Raw genomic sequence first — 22,405 nt, 5'->3', positions numbered from 1 at the left:
AATACTTTAATTATCAATTACTTTCACATCACTGCTTCCTCTCTGGTACATTACAACATATCTTTTTGCATTTATATAATACTAGAGTAACCATAATCTTAAATAAAAATGCTAAGTGAACACAGAGAGGTCAACAAATGGCCCGTTTCCAAGGTCACATGTACATTTGACACTAAGCATTTATTTATACCCAAAGCAGTAGGCCTTCTCAATCAAAAGTGGCACTCCTGATGCAGGACAAGACACACACTCATCTGCTGGCAGACTACAATGACACAGTCACACACTCATTCACACAGGCTCAACCATTAGAACATTCTTACAGAATCAAGGTTTAGAAACACTTAAAAGTGCACACCAAGATGTAAACTGTAGGATGGTGCTGTCATTAGGCTGTAGGTCTTGTGTACATGCTCTCTACAAGCACAATCATATTTTTATGTAACCACTATACATGTAATTATTGGGAAACCTAATTTTGTCATAGGTACCTAAGAAAATTAAAATCAGAGAGTTGATCTTGATGCACTTATTTTTTCCTACATAATGCAGGATTTTTACGGCTCCTGTATATTCAGTCTTTACTATACTTTTTAGCATTCCTTTCATCTTCTAATGACAGTCAGATACCAACATGTCTGCCTAATCCCTATGCTACAACAAAACAAGAATGGTAACACTGACGTGTGCCAATTTCTGCTAAGTAGATTTCAGAAAAAATATTAAACACTGAAAGGTATTTTCTAAAAGAAATCAGGCTTCTAAAACTTTATTATTACTGCACTCACATTTGGACATGACATTCGATGGTATGCTCTACAACTGTAGCTGGTAAGATCTTTGGATTAATTAGACCGTTTTCCAAACATTTATTTACCTCATTGCATTTTTCATTCACCTTTTGACCTCTTTGTTTTACCCAAGAAGTTAAGGCAATACAGATATTGTCTATTCAATAAATACCGACTGTCATTGTATAGATAATTACAACAAAATTTTGTACAGCCCTATTTGAAGAACAGCGTTATAGATTGTATTACGCTGTTTGAAGATGACAGAAATATTGAAAGTATCACAATCAAAAAGCATCATTAGAAGAGATGAAGCATGAGTTTACAATGTACATGTGACTCACATGGCAGATGACTTTTCTGCAATTTTAAATTCAACATCATTGGCAAAGGTTTCCATTACCAACTGGTTCTCACCCCAAAACACCAATCTAATACTCATGCAAAATTCATTTTGACTCACATTAGAATCAAATTACATAAATTTTTATCTAAAGCTGAGATGTGAGAATATGTATAAATCAGATAAAGAAAGAAGCGCCAATTTATGGCAAAGTTTGGATGACTTGCTTTTTCAGGTAAATGCAACATTTGTTTATTAAAATATGATAAGAACACTTATCCACCAAGTATTATCATTGATTTTTTCTACAATTAACATACTGTTGAATTCATATTGGATGAAATATCATGGAAATGGCAGTATGGTGCTAAGTTTCCTGGAATTCAGTAAATAACAGCATAAATGGATGTTCCTTCTATTTTTTTGCTAACAGCAATTTTTCTTTGCAATCTTTTACAGTATGTAATCCTATCTTCTGTTGCAAGTATTGAGCATATGCTATAAATTTGTGCAAGCCTATTTTACATGTAGTCTAAACAAGTCTATATCATTTACGTTAACTTAGCTACATTGTTGCAAGATGATGATAGACAGTGAGTTTCCAATTAATAGGCTCTCAGCACATTAGAAGCTTAAATTGATTCTGCAATCTATTGATATATACTCTATGTTGTTTTTGATAGAATGAATTCCAGGAAACTTAATGGAATGTTAATGATTCCAATGAAGGATGGACTTATTTAAGATTTTGAATGGCCACAAACTGTAGTTTAAAGAACAATTTCTAAAACAGTAATTAAACATGGGTGCCAGAAAGTTACCAATGCTCTTGCCTTTGTGTTCTGTTGCCATTAAGCCACAAGGTTGGCAGGCCCCTTAACATTTGTGAAATGTTTAAAGGCAGACATTTCACTTGCCAAAATATTGTTCACATGCTTGTAACTGTTTAACTATATTGTGCACAGTTTTGACTGTGATGTGGGCTTTTCCATGGAGTTAACAGAGGTTGTGCATAACATTTTAGAACATGGCATTTTTTTCAGTCAACAGGATTGATAGTATTCACATGCATCACACTACAAAATATTTACATAAACTTCATGTTTGTCAATGGCACGTAGTTATCTGAATTGCCACAATCATCTCCTTGCTTGCAGTTGACAGTTCATCAAATCCCTCTTGTTTCATGGTACCTGTAAAAATAAATGTTTTTAAGCAAAATTTTCATGCATCTTGAAACATCAAAAAGACATTTTAAATGACTAGAAAAAACATAGGCATTAACAATGCATGTAGTTTCATTTAGACACAAAGGTCATAGCCACATTTTCCTTGATGTGGAGGTATGAAAAGGTTGTGGGGGGTAGTTTTTGGAAACACATTAATAGTTCTCTTCCACTCCACTGTATAATTATCTCTGTGATGGTGGGAGAATGACAATTGCTCCTAGTAGGGTAACCCATGCCAGATAGGTCCAAGGATAGGAAGCAGTCCACAGAATCTGTTCCTTGATGAGGAGGCTGCAAAGGAGCCCAGTGTACTGGCCTTTTCAGTGATAATGTCATAGAACAAGCACTATTGAGGAAGGCAACAGGAAATCATCTCAACTATTTATCCCAAAAAATTAAATGGACACAATTATGAGGAGTAGTCCAGACAATGGCTGGACTTGGCCCACAGGGCCATGTTTTGTGGCCAGCAGCAAAAGAGGCTGAGCTTCTCTGGTCATCATCTCATGAAATTATTGCATAGCAGGATTGACAGCATTAGCGGAGTAGATAACAGAAGAGGACTGAACTATTTGAAATAGGGACTTGTTTGGACAATGTGCAATATGTGAGGAATTGGAGAGAGGAAATATAGATACTTAAGGGTAAGCTAAGATGAAAGGCTAACAGGGATTACTGGAGAGGGGAAGAGAACCATTATTAGGTGGCAATAGCATTGAACAAGAAGGTAGAAAGAAGTCTAACAAACAGAGCAGGTGAATGACAGAATATTATTAGTAGAAATACAAGCTGAGCCATCATTGAGTTACACATCATAGTAAATAAAAACCAGGATATATCATCACTTAGAGGAAATAATAATAGGTGTTCCTAGGAGAAGACATTTGATAGTTACAGGTGATTGGAATGCAGTGGAGTGGAATGGAGAGATGGGAGTGAGGTAGGGGACTTTTCTTGGGAAACAAGGAATAATTGTGGGGAAAAAGCACTAGAGTTCTGCAAGAGACAGGGTTTAATCACAACAAGCACTTAGTTTAAACACCACAATACGAGTCCCTGTAGTGGATACAGTTCAGATCATAATTTAGTACCAATTAAGTGTGACTTAAGATTCAAGAGGATAAAATAGAGAAACATGGGAACATGTCAAAAAGGGATACCCAAAGCTGCAAATGCATGAAATTATTGAGAAGACAGATAAGAGATGGAACTGAAAGAATGTATGCACAGAATTACGCAGAATTAACAGATGAGGGAAACTAATTGAGTAAAAGAAGAATGATGGAAGATGGAGTGCAAGGATATGGAGAATTTACAAAGGTTAACTCATACATAAAAGTGCAAGCAATGTCAGGAAGCAGGAAGGAAAAATCTGTCTATACTGCCAAAGATATGGGATAAAAAATAATGGCTAATTGAACCAAGAATGATTCAAGAGAGATCGAAAGTATATATATATAGGATCTGTATGGTAGAGATATTAGGCCGGCAAGTTAAGACATAGAAAGAGAATAAGTTTAAATGGGGATGGGCCCATCTAAACTTACAAGAAACTTGATAAAAGGAGCTTTTCAAGTATTGAAATCAAATAATGGGGATATATAAAATACCCTTAGACCTGCTTAGGATTAGGGAAATGTGGAAAGTAGAGTTTTTGAGCTAATTTATTTATGAGATAAGAACTCGGCCAGAAGATTTTAATAGATCCATGTTAGTTCACAACCCAAAAAGGGAAAGGCTGTCAAATGTGAGAACTATAGAACAATAGGTTTGATTTTGAATTCGAGTAAGGTCGTACGTACTCATGATCATCCATTAGAGGATGGAGATGGACATTACGCCATAGCAGTAATGAGGTTACAGGTAGAAAGGAACATTGAATATAATCAGGAGGTATTTGTTTATTTTGAAGATATTAAAAAAGGCATTCGATAGAGCAAATTGGGAATAATTGTATCATGACAAATAAGACCAGAGTGGAGAATAGGTGTTTGCAACATAGTATACATGTCTCAGACTGCTCACATACGTGCAGTGTATGCAGAATCAGGATAGTCAATATATAAGTGGTGGAAAAGATATGGTATGGGAAGTACCATAGTTAAGAATGAGAGTCAGTGGGGCATTCATGAAGTCGCACTTGCGACTATGATAGGCATGGGATGAGAATTGATGTAAGCAAAGCAAAAGTTAGGCTTCCTTTTTCTTGAAAATCTCATAAGTTGAATGTAAAATTTGCAAGAACTAACTATATCAGGCGTAAGAAAGTAAGGATAGTAAGGATATTAAAAGAAGAATTGTGTTTACAAAGCTGAGGGAATTGATGATAGCAGTTATTTAGACTATGACAGTCCATGTAGTAGTAAGAATGCAAGAAGATGAATTGCATTAAAAAAAGAAACTTCTCAAAGAGGAGGGAATTGTTGACAGGGAACTTAAGGATATTAAAAAAATATTCATTAAAACTTTGATATGGAGTGTGGTTCTGTATGGCACAGACATATGATTGTTGAAACAAGATGATAGGCATTGATTTGAGGCTTATGAAATATGAATGCGGAGATGGATGGAATAGGTACATGGAATGTTACATGCAGGGGGGCAGAAATGACAGAAACAGTGTTTTGATAGGCGATAGGATAGTGAAGACTCAGATAAAGGGGAGAATGCTAAGCAAGCAAGAAAGGGGTAGGAGAAGGATAGGCATGTTTGATGGAATGGATGGAATGAATGGAGGTGGAATTGAAGAAAAGTTCAATGGAGTAAAGGATGTCACATTGTGTCTTTTCAGAGGAAGCTTATAAATCTAGTCAAAATTCATCTGTGTCCATGCAATAACTACTTTAAATCATAAATTACAAATAATAATGAATATAAAATTTTTGAAGTTATTATAGATGGCTATTAATTTACTGGATAATAGCAGTTGAAGATGGCATCTTTACAAGTGGATAGGAAAGGGGTTAAAGAAATAAGTGATGCCACTTTGACATGGCAATTTTTGAGATATTATTGGAACCGAGGGGAAGACGATTGGTAAAATAACAAGCAGGCAAAAAAGGTGAAAACACAAACTTTGTAAGTGATGCATGTGAGTGCACATTTGGAAGTGAAATTCACTTTATCTGATTAAGACAACACTGCTGTCTTCAAAAGCTTGGAGTCTGAAATACTCATAATCTCGACTGTGGTGCTGCCTAAAAACTTATATGCATTGGGTTAATGGGGTTGTAGCCCCTCCGCTCAAACATTGTATCTATCAGGTAAACACAGAGTCTACAAGCACTCAACTATAAGTGGTATGTGTTGCATAGTGATGGTCCATTTAGTATGCACATTTGCTTTTACAAACAGAAACTAATTGTAGCATAAAAAGTTAAAATCAAAATAACCGCATGGGATATAAAGAGAGAATATACAGTATTCCATTCAAACTTGAAATTCTAGAATTGTGCTTCATAACATGGAAACAGGATAGCTGAAAGGTGTTTTGGCCAATCGAGTAAGAAGATGATAGGAGAATAGAAGAAGAAGATGATTGATGTAGTGAATGCATATAGTAGTAATAATAATATAGTAGAACTTAATGTAAATGCGGTCCTGCCACTGCCTTGTAGTGTAAAGTAGTGTGGTGTGGTTCCTGCCAAACATCTCCCTTTAACTTGCAAGACTATTTCTAATAAAAATAATACAGTCAAGCTATTACTATGATCTTCTCTAATCTACTATAATTGCTTTGTTTATCAGAGTAGATATTTCTGAAGTATGCAGAAATCCATACCAATCTATTGGTTTCTCTTATGCGAAAATTACTCTGGTGTAAGCAAGAGCTAACAAAAGACAGCAATAAAACCTGTACTTCAGATAGACTACTGCACACCAATAGTGATGAAGCATCCAGGCAAAGGTTCAAAAAATAGACGAAATTCTACAAGAAAAGACAATCTCCAAAAATATTTCTCAAATTCATTTATATATAAGATTATATAGACTTTTACTGGATAAAAACTTAAAGAGGAACTCTGCACAAGCAAAATTACAAACATATTGATTCCAATTCAGTTGGCTCATGCCCATATTGGAGTTAAAAAAGGAAGAATTGCACCTATTGAGTAATGGAGGGCAGTGAGGACACTCTTCCCTGGGTTTTCTTGAGTCAGCCTTATTCTAGTGTAACTGTTGCAGTCATTAGGAAAGGGATACCTGTGATTTGCTTCTGCGGAAATTAGGATGGATTCCTCAATGTCAGCGAAAGGCAACAGAAGTTATAATATACAGGAGATAATATTAATTTCATAATAATTTGTAAATTTTCAATGAAAATGTTTTTATTATTTTTAGTCAAATGAAGACCTCTGTGTAGGTTTATCAATCGATTCAATAGGTTCAAAACTCAACGCAAATAGTATTAAAAGTTCACTTTCGGTGGAGAATTTTCTCAGGCCAGTTTTGGCTGGGTTAGGAAGGCTGACACTCCTGGATCTTTGTGGTGTGTTGATCACTCACAAAATACATAATCCTTCTCACCATTCAACTCTAACATCATGAGTTAAAATTAATTCCCTGTAACAATGCATGTTAACTCACTTTATTACAAACATTTGGCAGTAAATTATCAAATAACTAGGAAATCTTACTTACAGCAACCTCCATAAAATAACATTTCCCTCAGTCTAACTAAAACTTTGCTATTGCAAACTAGGAAATTAACTTTTTAAATATCTGGTTTACCTTGCTCTCTCCTCTCTATATAGCCTCTCCTAATCTTTCTCAATCAGGGTAAATCCATCTTAATTTTCTCCCAACCATAATTACCATCTTCACCATACATCCTGGCATATTACCTTACTTCTGTCCAGAAAGAAATGACAAAAAAGTTTTTTCTAAGGAAGAAAAAACAGTATGTAAAGGGTACTCGTTACATTATTTCCTAGCAATGAAACTCCATTATACATCAATAGATCACTTAGGAAGACTAGGAGAAATGAGTCACCCCTTCCTAGGGCAAAGAATGTTGTCTCAGAAATAGAATAGCGCTAGTGAAACAATAAATATATGAATGTGACAGTGATGAAAGAAGGGCAAGCACAGGCGATATGGAAGGTATTAGTGAAAGTGAGTAAATTTCCTGAAAAAATTAATTTTCAGGAATTTGTGTCTTTGCCTACCCCAAAAGAGAATTGCACACAGGGTGTGTACATAAAGATGTGTTTTTTTTGCTGCAGTATGGTCAATTGATTAAGGTTCAAGCGATCAATAATTTTTTTATGATAATACAACATAACTGGGACACTCTGAGAAAGCACATAATCAAGATAGATAGACAGGGAAATATAGATAAAAAGAAACTGGAGAGGTAGATTGGATAACAGTTGGTTCTAGGATATTAAATTGTTTCCATTAATTTTATTAAAAAGGTTAAGGACATTTTTTTTAAATGGATCAGTTTTCGAAATTAGATGCCACATTTTTTTCTATAATCTGAGTGATTCCAGCCCAGGTAGTTTTTGCATGAAAGCGCTTGTGTTTCTCCTAAATGTGTTACTTCAAATTGATATTTGGTTCTGGTACCGACTTATATGCTTTACTAATTTAAAAATGTGTTACTTTGGAGTTCTCATGGGCAGTAATTTTGCAATAATTATTAACATCATCCCATTGACTCTCATTCGTAAAAATGCATTTTTTTAGTAATAACAAAAGCATAATCATTATGAATTCTTACTAAAGGAATATTTTAGGATCATAATTAGCCTGCAAAGAAAGGTATGTTATTCTTAGTACTATGCTACATAACTAACCTGAGGTGTGTGTCCAATGTAGCATATTGGGATTAACTAGAGGGGAGTCTCTTTCTTCCATGGAAACCCATTTGCCCTTGCTCCAGCCTGCCTTCTCCTCGCTTCCAGACCATTTTTGAGACCCAGACGGAAGCCTGCAAGTCCACCAACACCACCTCCACTCACTTTCACATTTGGATTGGTTACAATACCATTTCGTTTCAGCTTGGACGCAGCTGGTGTGGAGGAAGCAGTGGATGAGTCAGGGCGCCCACCTCCCAAGATGATCTTCATGTGGGCATCACGGTTGAAAGACAAAGGAGGTGGTGCTTTGCTAACACAGTCTGTGACTCCAGGAATTGGATGTAGTCCAACGTGTGGGACCGCACCATTGGCAGTGGCCATAGCTGGAGTTTCCGTGATTAATGCTGGGCTCCTCCTACCACTGGGGGCATCACTGAGCGGCGAAGGTGGAGGAGAAGCATATATTGGTGACTGGGGCTCACTGAGGGGGGACAGTGCTCCCGGAGGGGGAGGAACTCCAGTCTTTACACCTTGGGGACGGCTCTTGGCAGCTCTTGTGCACTGCTGCAGCTGCTGTGTGAAGGACAGCTGGTGGTACATGTGATGGTGTGGGTTGTGGTGCTGCTGTCCCATGGGAGGCTGCTGAGGTTGACATTGGTGGGAGGCACAGTTGACAGAGTGGCCGGTGGGAGGGAGGAGAGGTGGTGGCAGAGGTTGAGCCACTCCATGCGGTTCAGAGGATGACCTCTGGGATGACTTGGTGGAACCGGTGCAGTTGGAAGAAGATAAGCCCCCAGAAGAACGGTTCCCAAGTGATGCCACAGACCGGCGTTTGTCAACAGAGGACTCTGGGGAGTCGAGGGGCTGAGGGTGTGGGGGTGGCGAGGAATGGAGGTGAGACGAACCACCATGGTGGGGGAGAGGAGGGGGGGGAAGTTGGTGCTGACCCTGGTGGTAATAGGAGTGTTGGTGAGGAGGCAGAGGTGGGCCTGAGGGGGGAAGTAGAGCAGAGCCAATCTGAGATGTCTGGGAAAATGGTGGTACTTGGGGTTGGCACAGCACCGCTGATGAAGGCTTAGTTTCAGCAGTTGAGCCTGAGGTCATGGATGTGGTACTGCTGCTGCCACCTGTGGGGAATGCTAAACATTTCAATAATTCTTGAAGTTATATGAAACAGTTAAATTTTACCCATTCACTGCACAAGAGCAAATATTTATAGAGCAAAATTTTGATTCTTCTGTTTGTCGCACACCTCTATATGGTGATTAAAAAATCAGATCCCCATTACATTATTCAATTATTTTTTTTTTAATTCACAAGATATTATGTTCCACGAAATGGTCAATGGACCAGTAATGAAACTTTGTTTAAAATATGTAAAATGAACTCCTAAATGATGTACTTGTTTCCTTTTAACTGGAATTAAGAGTCCACATTATCAAAAAAACAATATCAAGCTAAAAAGTAATTTTCAGTAGCAGAATTTTCCTTAAAATGGGTAAAGTTTATAAAACAATTATGTATCAGTACAATTGAAGAAAGGACTCGTTAAGAAGTATGCATATAAAGGTAAAAAGAGATGTGGTACAATTGCAAAAATCATCCCTAATACATGATATTCTAAATTAGTAGATGTTTGCATGTGATGTTAAGTTGACCATGGCCCTTTATGCTTTATAGCAAAAAAAAAGATTTTCAAATGAAAGGAACATTTATTTATACAGGGTCCATACAATAAGTATCATATCTTTCAGTCAGAACCATCCACACCTTTGTAACAGAGGATCTTGCGATGAGGAAAGTGTGCGTGAAGCTGGTGCCGAAAGTCTTGAGCAAGGAACAAAAACTGTCGCGGGTGAAAATTTTGCAAGAAATTTTGAACTGCTTCCAGGAAGATGAAGATTTTCTCAACAACGTTATAACCTCAAAGGATAGCTCAAAAGGAGCTCAAAGGATATTGCTTCGACTTCATCAAGGCGGTTCAAAAGACAACGACAAAGGCTCTCCACAGTATTCCAGAAACCGACTTGCAGCGGGGTTTTGACGAGTGGCAAATGCGCCGAACTAAGTGTATCGATGCAGGAGGAATGTATATTGAAGATTATTAAGTAATTGTAAAGATAAGAACAATAAATTTTGATTTTTGGAACCAGCCCCAATACTTATTGTACGGACCCTGTATAAAAAAACACTTCAGCCATTAAAATATGAATAAAAAAAAGTTTCCATCTCATTAATGACTATTATTCACACTGCAGGAAGAAGGTTCAAGTGTGCAAATAATTAAAATACCTCTATCTTTAAATTACCTTATAAAATTATATACTGTATCACATTTTTAATTACTGCCTGCAACAAAAAACTAGCATAGTGTCAAAAGTGCAGCGTTAAATAATATCGAGAGTGGCACTTTGCAATAGTATTTCAAATTTATATGAGTCGCTATACTCTGATCATGCAATCAAAAATTTCAAATATTTGTAAAAAAGATAGCAATAAGCAACTGCTGAACTGATGTCAATAATTTTTGGACGCCAGGCAATACTTTGATGAGTGTGGTGCTGTCTACATATTGAACATTAAACAAGGAGATATTTTGGTGCTCCAATGAGTGGAAGCTCCATTTTTGTCCTATTGAAATATGCAAGGTAACCACTGGAATTTCCATATATTCATAATTATTATTGGGCAGTTTTTCCTGTTGAATGAGCTTTCAGATTGAATTATAATAGCTCAAACATCATTTAACATTTGTTAACTGAAAAGAGAGAGCATCAAACTAATGTTGATACTACAGATGGACTAAATTCAACTAAAGGTTGATTTGTTAAGTGAGAGAAGAGCTCCCTAGTACTAAGCCTAATGTGGTGAATATGAAATACAAATGTAAGGGTAGGGAGAATGGGAAGATCTGGTACCCAAAGAATCACACAGTTTGGGCGAAACTGATGGTGTCCTCAGGGATGACAGGGAATTGAACCCAGGCCCTCTGGTCAGTTGCCCAGCTCTACCCACTGCGCTATTACATTCTGAAATATGGCGTGTGCATTTCATATTTAGAGGTGCCACCCCTAAGTGGGATGAAAAAAAAAAGAGAACAACATACCTCCACCACCTCCATTTGGAGCCTTGTGCCTTGGTAAAGGTGTACCAGCAGCTGACACCGCTGGACTACCAGCAGTTGCTGCAAAATCTTCTAGGATTCTCACAACCTCGTCATGACCAGATTTTGCTGCCACACGCAGTGCAGTCCGTCCGCAGTGGTCAGCATGATTAGGGTCTGCACCACCACGGAGAAGAACTCTAACACACTCTGCATGACCCTCCTGGGCAGCGATGCACAGGGGAGTTGCACCTTGCGTGCAAGAGTGGTCCACGGATGCTCCAGCACCAAGCAGGAGCCTAACGACACTTGCATGGCCTTGCCACGATGCACCGTGCAAGGCGGTTCGTGCCTCATGGTCCTCGGCATTCACTTTGGCCCCAGCAGCCAAGAGGAGCTCCACCATGGCAACGTGCCCCTGCCAGGCAGCCACGTGCAAGGGCGTCCTCCCCTCCCTGTCTCGGGTCTCCACATCAGCGGCTCCCTCTGACAACAGTACGCGACCTGCGCCCGTTCGCCCCTCGAGGGCCAGAGCATACAGTGTGCTCCTTCCATCTGCATCCCTGCAATCCGCATCGGCTCCGTGAGACAGCAGGAGCCTCATGACTTCCCGCCGGCCCTCCAATGCTGCAGCACGTAGGGCTGTCTTTCCATCATGAGCACGAGCATCAACGGGAGCACCACGATCCAAAAGCAAGCGCACAACATGCAAATGGCCCTCCTATAATATGATACGGATTCATATGAGTATTCAGAGTAATCGAAAGAAGAATCTTAGACACATCTGCAATTCAGCAAAAACTACTTTTTTGAACATTGGACTCGAAAATAGTTTATGTAACATTGCATTTGCCCTAGTTTAGAAAAAACTATTAAATGATTTTTATTAACATATCTGCTTATGAAACCCTTTATTTTACTATTAACTTTGAATCAGTCACCAAATCACCAATCCCTCACCAAAACTATAATGATACAGTTATGGACACCCCTATGCTAATTTTACTTAAAACGTTTTATATTTCAGTTTCTTTTGCAGACAATAATTTCATCTACAGGATTAGTAACAAATTGCCATAATTAAAATTCTTTAGCAAAATCAAAGGACTGAAGGAAGACTAAAACCTTTCTGGTAAAGTATATGTTTAGTTTCTCATGGTGGTAACATAAATTAAATTTTCTGCAAGCAAAGAAAGCATAGCAACTGACAGAGAAATTTTGTATGCATCAGCTCAAGATTCATTGTGAACGTATAACACAATAATGGCCATAAATATGTAACTTTATCCCAAAGGCAGTTGAAAATATTATGGAACCAATTCTTCATCATTTTATTAGTTTATTTTTCAGTAGCCCGAAAACAGCACTTCAACCTTTACATCAAAATTAGAACATTGATATAACAATTTGACAATCACATACAACCAAGCCATAGGTGGAGGAAAAACCACCTAGGCAGGAATCAAATCCGCAACCTCTGAGTTGGCAGATGATGACGTTACCCCAATGCCACCAGGGCTGGCATTATATCATGCATATTCATACAATTAGGCAGTCCACAGTTTTTTCTGGGAGGAAATTTTTAGTTTCATAAACATAGATTTGAGTTTTATTTGATAGATAAATACCTTTCTGTCTTTCCTGCATATCCCTTAATAAAACTACTAGAGAAACCTTGATTATGAAACTTACCAAACACAGGATTATTGTTACAGCTAAATAAGGAGCAATGTAATTACTGATAATTTTTGTGTTAAGTGTCAATGATTCACTTTTCACAAACATTATTGAAATAACCACAGTAGTCATCCTAGTATTTAACAAATTTGCAATATTTCGAACAGCATTGACATCTTTAAAAGCTAAATTGTCAATGTTATACTTACAAAGAAAATTATTCCAGATTTTGAAATAACTTGTTTAAAATATACTCTCCGAAGAGCAAATGATATGAAAATCTAGTCCTTGTAAAAGGCAAAAAATTCATGGAAATAATGACAACAAATTTCATTGAGTACTCAATATTTGATAAATACTAGACTTACTTGAGCTGCTAATGCTAAGGGTGCTTTTCCTTCGTTGTCCGTGTCATCCAGCCTTGCACCAGCATCAATTAAAGCTTCGGCTGCATCGCGATGCCCTTCAAATGCAGAATAATGGAGTGGGGTCCAACCAGCATTGTCACGATGAGTTTCATCCAAACCTCTATCTAATAATCGACGAACCACATCTGAACACCCTTGTGCTGCAGCCACTCCGAGAACTGTTCTTCCTTCGGCATCGATGCCATCCACACCACAGCCCCAGAAAAGGAGAAGCTCAACAACAGCGGTGTGACCCATTGACGCAGCTGCCCAAAGAGGTGTCCTTCCAGCACCATCACTGTGGTCCACATCTGCTTCGTACTCCAGGAGCAATTCACACACATCCCTGCAATTGTCAAATTGTCCACTTGATAACATGAACAACATCATTTCGAATGCTCTGTTCTTCAAATTTTGTGTATATACGAGGGTCATCCGGAAATTAGTACCCGTTCGTGAAATAAAGACACAAAAGTAAATATTAACAAACATAAAAAATTTTATTTGAAAGAGGATACTTTAAACTACTTCTCAACATAATCTCCAAGCAAATTAAGGCATTTGTCATAACGTGTGACAAGTTTCTGTATTCCTGCTGCATAGTCCTTCGCCGCCAGCTCATTGAGATACGCGAGGGACCCATCTTGCACAAATTTTTGCATAATGCAGATGGTGTTTAACAATTTCATGAACAATTGGGAAAATGCTCACAGATGTCATCAATTGTGACGCGCCGATCGTTCCTCACGAATTCGTCAACTGAGCTCACCAGTTGGTCTGTAATGACAGACGGTCTCTCCGAACGCTCATCGTCGTGTGTGTTCCCCCTCCCCATGTTGAAGTTGCGACACCACCGCCGAACAGACGACTCGTCCATTACATTGTCTCCATACACCTCCTTTAATTGGCGATGAATATCACATGGGCGAACGTTTCTTGCATTGAGGAATTTAATCACTGCCCTCACTTCACAACTGGCGGCGTTCTCAATTTTTTTAAACATTGTAAACAATCACAGAAACAACACAGGCAATGCTAGCGTCACGCAACTTGGCTCAGAGAAGGCAGACAAGCCACTGAAGCTATCTGACCTCGTCCAGCGGCTACTCGCGTCGTCAGCACTTCATGCGGCACGAACGGGTACTACTTTCCGGATGACCCTCGTAAAATTGTTAATTTGCATTCATGACAAAAAAGCAAGTGAATTCCCACTTATTTTCTAATCCATTGATAGGGCTGTGAATGTAAAGAATAGCCAAAAAGATGGCCAAAAAAATAAATGCCAAGTCTACCAAGAGAAAGAAAAACCCTTAATAAATATTCCCTAAGTGTTTCATAAAGTGAATAGCAGGGAGAACACATACTGGCCACACAAAAGAATGATGGCTTATGACTGAGTAATGTATTACACTCACAAAAACCTTTAAAATAAATGCGAATGCCATCTTGGGGTTTGTGTTTATCTGAAATGATATTAAAATTGGCCTAGTTGCTAAGGATAAAGCTGGGGTAAATAGTAGCCAAACAATATATGTTTCATATAGGAGAAACAGTTCTGACCCAATCACCATCACAGAAATGAGTGGATAGAAGAAACGGAATTCGATCACCAAGTTTTGAATTCTCAATTGGGTTCTATCACATTACACATGTTTATGTGTGAAAATCAATTCACAGTTATCTGTTTGTAGTCAAACTTGAGTCTATCTAGTTTATAAGTCAAACTAATGTTAATGACAAAGCCATTGAATTTAAAAGGATTCTACTGTACATCCAGAATAGATGATTTTTGCAAACTTTACAGGATTAAAGGTTGTGAGGATGTTAGAATATGATGGATTTATGTATGTGTATTTGAATATAACAAGAGCTCTACTTTAAGTGACAAAGCCAATGAATGCTTGGAAAAAAATTCTTTTTATAGCTCACATCCTCCCTGCCCTTGGATTAATTGCCATCACTACAACTGGATGCAATGTTACACTGTCAGTTGCCATATTGACATTCTCTGTGAGCATGATAGGAGCCTTTTCCTGTGGATATTTTCAGAACCCCCTTGATGTTGCACCAAACTTTGCAGGTAAACCACACAGAAGAATATAAATGAACCAAAAATCATTTTGAAATTGTATAACCACTACGCTGTACCAATAGGTTGAAAGGTATGTAAACATCAAGTTAGGGACAGATTCTTTAAAAAAAAATAACTTGTGTATTTTAAATGATAGAACAAGTCATCAGTGTCCTAAATTTTCTTTTATTGTTAAATTTGAAAAATTGGAGCACCTTTCTCAGGACTTATTTTGAATGAGAGCCTTTTTTCTGTAGCCAAAGTAACGCTTCATCTGTCTGTGGTAGCATCTGAAGATTAAATCTTAAATCTCTTTTTTTGTGTACATGCAACTGGATTTAAAAGTTATGGAGTTGCCATAAAATTTGCTGCAAGATCAAGTCCATCAGATCTTCTACGCAAAGATTTACTCCTCTGGCATCTTATGTTAAACTATAATTTACGGGTGCGGCACGAACGGGTACTACTTTCCGGATGACCCTCGTATCTACAAATTCTGCCAACTTTGAATATGCTCCGAGTATATATTCATTTAGAAGTATTTTCATGATGCAATGATTGAGATTACCAAATAATAAATGTAAATGGATGAATGCATTGACACAGAAATTAGCTAACATTCTTGGGCTTCAAATACTACTATTTTTCAAAGAAATCTGCAAAAATTGTGTCATTACATGTGTTTAATCTAAATGTTTTCAACATACATTGGGTGTCAAAAATTTAATCATAAATTGTTCCCAGGGATAGAATTTCATTTTTCCTGAAACATGTACCAAAATACAATTAATGAGAAGGACAACAGATAATATGCTATCCTAATGGGAAAATTAACAAAATAGAATGATCTTCATTAGCAAGGGGATTTATGAAAAAATTGTTTCAAAGTGACAAACCTGTGTCCCTCAAATGCAGCCACCAGGAGAGCTGTCATCCCTTCTCTGTCTTCATGGTCTACAGCTGCTCCCCTTTCAAGTAAAATACTCACCACCTAGCAAATGAAACAGACATTGTTAAAAATCAGGCAATGCAAGTATCTTATTTAGTTCATTAATGATATAAAAAAATGTAAGTATGGTGGAGATGCCTCTTTTTTCTGGTTAAATTGCTGCCATTTATTTATAGAGCCTTTACATTTTATTCCAGACCACAACCACTCATCATAAGAGAAGGCTACAGAAAATCAAACGCATCACAGAAACTAACAAAATTTTCACAATGAATTCAACAAATAACCAACTACATATGCATGTTTACTCAGAACTGGTACTGCTTTATTTTGGATTTGGTATGCTCCTACATAAGGAAAATGAAGTAATAGCTTTATGTTCAATCCAGGCAACACTATAATGAAGCTCCATAACGAGATAATTCTGATTCAAAAGCCATGAATACTAAAATTACAAAATTCCATGGGCAATGAAATGATTACCCCATAAAAATACCAATTAAAATAAGTTGCATTAGATCTCCGGTAAGAAGAAGAAATGTACAAGTGAAAATATGCTTTCATTCAAACTTTAATTATCTTCAAGGAAAAAGAGAGAAATGTGACAGTGGGGAGAGATGATGAGAACCGGGGCTATTAGGGCAATTTGTGGCAAACTACCTACACATATTCATACATTTTACAAGCCATTAGTGCATATTCAGAGAAGAAAATGATCAAAGAATCAGTTTGGCAAAAGATAAATGTGTTACTTCCTCATTAATGCACTTAATTGATAGAATTAGTATTTTCTCTAATGAGTGATGAAGTAGAAACGATCATACTCTCATTACATACTTATAGACGCACTAATAAAAACTTTTCTTATATCAACAGTAGGGGACGTGGTAGTCCTGGGAAAGAGCATTGGACTACTGATCTATAGGCCCGAGTTCAATTCCTGGGCATGCCTCTCTGGATACCCTCTGCTCTACCCAAGCTGTGTGATTTTTCAGGTACCAGATCTTCCAGGCAAACTATAACTGGCACCGGGAAAGGAATTAGTTACCCAACCCTTATGTGTCAATTTCACTCGCTGTTGGACTTAGTACTGGGTGAACTCTACTTTCACCTATCAAACTGACCTTCAAGTTGATTACTGAGTTTATGTTTTTTATAACAATAATGTGAAAAATTTCAGAAATGTAAAAATGAGATAAAGTAAACACTGGATATTATGCATTGGGAAAACATTCAATTGACACAATCAAAGTGCATTGCGGAAAAATTTAAACTGTGCACATGCCTTTGCATATCCTTCATTGGCAGGAACACAAAGGGCAGCAACTGAGAGTGCAGTGCGACCATCTGCATCCTCATGATCAACAGGTGCACCAAAGTCTAGTAGGTGTGAAACTATTTCAGCATGGCCCATGTATGCTGCTGCAATCAGTGGTGTGCGCCCTTCCTTATCTGCTCCCCCTGGGTCAGCTCCTGCCCGCAGGAGGCCCAGTACAACTTCCTCATGTCCTCCCCAAGCTGCAGCTCTCAGTGCAGTCCGACCCTCAGCATCGGCTCCATCCACCTTTGCTCCGGCCTGCCCACCAAACATGATTAGGGGGGGCAAGTTGAACAATACTGGTAAACAACAGGTGCAACAAAATCACAGGCACATAGCCATGCTAAAAATATTATTATGATTTGAAAGAATAAATTTAAATGGTTTCAATAACAAAAATTGAATAAATATTTAATAAATATGAAAATTTTGAAGTATATAATGATATTTTTGGGTAGAATTGGTGTTAGTAAAATAACCAATGTATGAGTTTTTACAGATAAAAAATTCGAAATTTTGTAGAAGGTACATGGCTAAGATGTAGACAGAGAATACCCAATATTGGATTAACATTATGCTCATTAATAATTAACTAACTCCAAAATGTGACCTGATGAACTTGTCAATAAGTAAGTAAGATTCAATGGGCAAACCAGTCGTATTCCAAAAATGTAATTGATAAGCATTATTGAAGTTTAAAAATTGTCTTTACTCAGAAAACAAATTAATACAATCTAAAAAAATCACTCCTTAAAATTAATAGGGAATATTTTTTCCAAATTATTTTTAGAAAATAACTGCGAATAAAAACTAATGGCTTGGGTCAAACAAGCTTAACTGCCTCTTTTACTTTTAAGGAATTTCCATGGCTGATCAGTTAATAGTCTATTTCATACTGATCATTTAGCTAACATAAACATTATTTTACATAAAGGGGTTGATAAACAGTCTAAATTGAATTTAATCACCTCAAGTAACGCCTCGACAACTGCAGCATGCCCACCCCAAGCTGCAGATCTTAATGGAGTCCATCCATCAGCATCTGCGCTATCTACGGCAGTGGATGCCATATCTCCAGCTGCTTCAAGCAAAGCACGCACAACTCCAGCATGTCCATGCCTTGCTGCCAGTCCTAGTGGTGTCTGACCATGCCGGTCAGCTGCTGTTAGTGCGGCAGCCGCCCCTGATCCTTGGCGTGTGAGGAGGAGCCTGACCCTTCGCTCGTCACCTTCAGCAGCCAGTGAGTGGAGGGCAGTGCGCCCACTTCCCAGCGTGGCTGTCCCCAAGGTTCCACTCTCTGCGGCTGCAGCTTCTGCTGCTAATGCAGCTTCCTCGGCAGCCAAAAGGTCAGCTAAAGGATCTTCTTCAGGTTCAATGTTTTCCACATTTTCAGTGGCTCCTTCTTCACCCTCTCCACAGGGACTTCCTGGCTCGGAGGCCTTGAGGGAGGATGAGATGGGTTCAGAACCATTAGATGCAATTTGTTCAACCTAAGAAAGAATACTCAGATCATTACAAACATGGACAATGTGTAGCAGAGGGAAAGACAAAACAAAAACTTACAGTAAATGAACAAAAACAAATTTAAATATTTTGGAATAGATTTCTGTTATCATTTGTTGAGTTACTGAATAAATTGATTAACAAAAAGTGGATAAAATGCTATAAATAACATGAAAAATATTCTATAAGATATTTAGAGCCAACAAATAAGCAAACAAATAACCAGAGAAGTAGAATCTAATCTACCTTCAACCCTTAAAGATCCTGAGAAGATAGGTTTAAAAAAGAGAAATAGAAACATTTTGGGAATTCAAAAAATATAATTTTATTTCCATAATGTGAGTAAAATATTTAATCATTAACCAATAAAGTGCAATTTTTTTAAACAATAAAATATTAATATTAACTAATAGTTGTGATAAATTTTATATAAAATAGGTTAAATTGGAGATCATTTTCTGACTGGCCTTAATCTGATTTGAATTTGTATTTTCACAATTTGACTAGTAAATACTACAAGAAAATATATAACCAATCAGAAAGGAAATGAACCTGTACCTGGACAGTAGATCGCTGCATGGCATCCTCTCCCTCGCCAGGGGTGGTTTTTCTCTTGGCTCCAGCATCTAATAATAGTCTGAGGGCCCTTGGATCCCTATGAGGTGATGGTGGTGCTTTCTCTAGGCATTCTTCTAGAGGAGCCCCACTCTCAGCCAGCCAAGCAGCCAAATGCCAATGCTGCATAGGAGGCTTTAGGGGTGAAGCACTGAGGTGAAGGGTCAATGCTCTCGTCTCTGAGGCTGTTAACTTGGGACCCCTCAGCCAAAGAGCAGCTGCAAGCATGGCATTTCCATCGGCTGCTGAGCACAGATACTTGCGGGTACAATGCTTAACATCCAGCAACCACTCCGCAAAGCTTGGATGGAACAGAAGTATTATTTGATTTGGGGGGAACTGAGCCCTCCCAGACTTTTTAGTTCCCATTCCAGTTGGGAGGACTGTCCCTTCACCAGTGATCGAAGAGGGTGCCAAAACACGCCTCAGCAAGGTCAGGCGTCGGGCCAAGTCCTCCCTGGTTAGCGAAGAGTTGGAAGTCCAAACAGCGCGGAAGAGCATCTCCGTCGTAAGGGGTTCTCTGGCGGCTAGAATGACACACAGCAGGGGCTGAACTCTGGCGAATTGCTTCCTGTTGAAGAGCCTTTGGCAGAGCCAAAGGAAGAGTCCGTTCAGCGTCCCCGGTATTTCCCTGACCTCCCTCAGGCCCACAAAACCGTCCGCCACACCATCCAGTACCCTCTCGAGGTATAGCACGCATCCGGCGCTTTTGATGTGCAGCTGGTTCAACATCTCCGCCGTGTCCCGCGTCACGTGAGCTCGCAGTGCCTCTTCCCGATCGAGTCGCGCGAGGATATAACCTTGGACGTCCCTCACCACGGCCGCCCTGCGCAGATCGTCTAGGGCCAGGCGCCGGAACCCTGCGAAGAGCCTTGACACAACCGTCCGTGACTGCCTCCTGGCCGTCACTACCAGGAGCAACCAGCGGGGAAGGAGGTGGTGGTGCGCCGATAGGAGCTCGGCGATGCTCCGGCTCCCGGTCCCCGCAGTGGATTGATTACCGGAGCCGCTGACGGCCCTCTCGGCGGCGGCGTGCGATTCGTCCACGGCGTCCACCAACATGAGGCACGGCCGGTGGGGAGGGGGGTCCAGCTCCAAGAGGGGGAACAAAACGGCCCTCTGCAGAGCCTGGTCGGGGTCCCTCTCGCAGGCACCTGGCCTCAGCGCGGCCGCAGCCTCGGGGTCCCTCTGGAGTTTCTCGCCGAAACCGGGGAGGAGGGGGCATTCGGAGAGCTGTTCGGCCAACCGGCGGACGAACGGAGCAGGCGCCAGGGACTCGGCATCGTGGGCCTGGCAGAAGTGGTAGGCGAGCAAGCGGCGGCGGAGGGAAGCCCTCTGCCTGGACGTCCCGCTGGCGTGGGGGGCTATTGGAGGTTGTGGAGGCGAGGAAGGGGAGGAAGGAGGTGGGTCTCCGGGTGCTGTGGAGGACTGGTTCTGCGCCTGGGGCACGTTGGTGGGCCACACTAACTCGCAGCAAAGCGCAGTCTTGCCGCTGCCGGGGCCGCCGAGGATGACGGCCCCGGCCGAGGAGGAGGCCCCGCCCCCTCCCGACGATCCCCCGCCCCTCTGCTCTAGGCAGTGGGCGAGTTTGAGGAAAGCCCAGTCCCGGCAGAAGAAGGGCTTTCCTTGTAACAGGGAAGAGGCCATGTCTTGTCTACTACTTCTTCGTTGCTATCGAGGCCGTCAGGGGCGAGGATGGACGCCCTTCAGGGGCGAATGCCGGCGGCTCCGGGGGTCCCGGCGAGGGGTCCGCGGTCGCCGGCGGTCGCCGCACCCTCACTCGCCGCCAGTTGTGACTCCAGGTGCGGCTGCGGCATCCGAATCCTCTGCGTCCATTTCGGGAATACTAAGGACATTCACTTGCTTTTTCGAGCAGTCTAAACGAGGGAGAAAAGGAAATGGAATTAATCAAGGATATTCAATGTAAAACCATTAGAGTGACCGCCATACGAGTATATCACATTGGAATCTAACAGCAGGTTTTTAAAAGTATCAAGAGACCCAACACATGACGGAATTTGAAAATTGTAACATTTTTCTGCCGATTCACAAGAATAAAAATCTGGCCGTGCAATAATGGGGATAAAAAGGCTTTGACAAACTCGATCCAGATTAAGCATCGCAAGCCATTATCTGATAAGAATGTTTCACACCAGAAAATTTGCACAAAAATTAGTTGGCGACTAGCTAGCTATCTCTTGAAACGAAAAAACAATCAAAAAGGATATAAAGTAAAACAAACAGAATTCTAGGTATGGCATGGAAAGAGAGAAGGGCATTGGGAGAAATTCTATGAAGAGAGTAAGTGGAATCTATTGACAGACAATGGAATGCTGAAGAATGTAATAGAGGAGAGAATTTTGGGAAAGCGAGTTAGATTGTGGAAAAGAATGGGTATTTTGGATAGAATTAAGGAAGACAGAGCTTGCAGAGCTAAGAACAAGTTATTGTAATAATTAGTATGTGGTTTAGGGATATTTTGTGTAGCGTGAGCCAGTAATTAGAAGTGCAGCAGTGTGCGGTGCCGGGACCTATCGAAAACCGATTCTGATCCGGAATGCTACTAATAATAAAACTGGCTATCCCTAAAGCGCT

General features: G+C 39.7%; 1 protein-coding gene across 2 annotated transcripts; it reads right to left on the bottom strand.

The window, feature by feature from the left end:
- On the bottom strand, positions 1 to 21,556 carry LOC139687993 (ankyrin repeat domain-containing protein 50). 2 transcript variants are annotated; one of them, XM_071585383.1, is made up of 8 exons: positions 19,754 to 21,556; positions 18,661 to 19,182; positions 17,660 to 17,950; positions 16,322 to 16,416; positions 13,316 to 13,700; positions 11,274 to 11,991; positions 8,165 to 9,306; positions 1 to 2,327 (listed from the first exon to the last, which is right to left on the bottom strand). In XM_071585383.1, the coding sequence occupies exons 1-7, from the start codon at positions 21,455 to 21,457 to the stop codon at positions 8,201 to 8,203; spliced, it is 4,821 nt and encodes a 1,606-aa protein (XP_071441484.1). In that variant the 5' UTR covers positions 21,458 to 21,556; the 3' UTR covers positions 1 to 2,327; positions 8,165 to 8,200. The 2 variants fall into 2 exon arrangements, with proteins under 2 accessions (XP_071441484.1, XP_071441485.1); XM_071585384.1 differs by having other exon boundaries at positions 18,661 to 19,131.
- Between the last annotated feature and the right edge of the window lie 849 nt (positions 21,557 to 22,405).

The sequence above is a fragment of the Hetaerina americana genome, unplaced genomic scaffold (assembly GCF_022747635.1).
Source record: "Hetaerina americana unplaced genomic scaffold, ioHetAmer1.1.p SCAF_2, whole genome shotgun sequence".
Lineage (NCBI taxonomy): Eukaryota > Metazoa > Arthropoda > Insecta > Odonata > Calopterygidae > Hetaerina > Hetaerina americana.
This window is presented reverse-complemented; position numbering and strand designations above follow the sequence as displayed.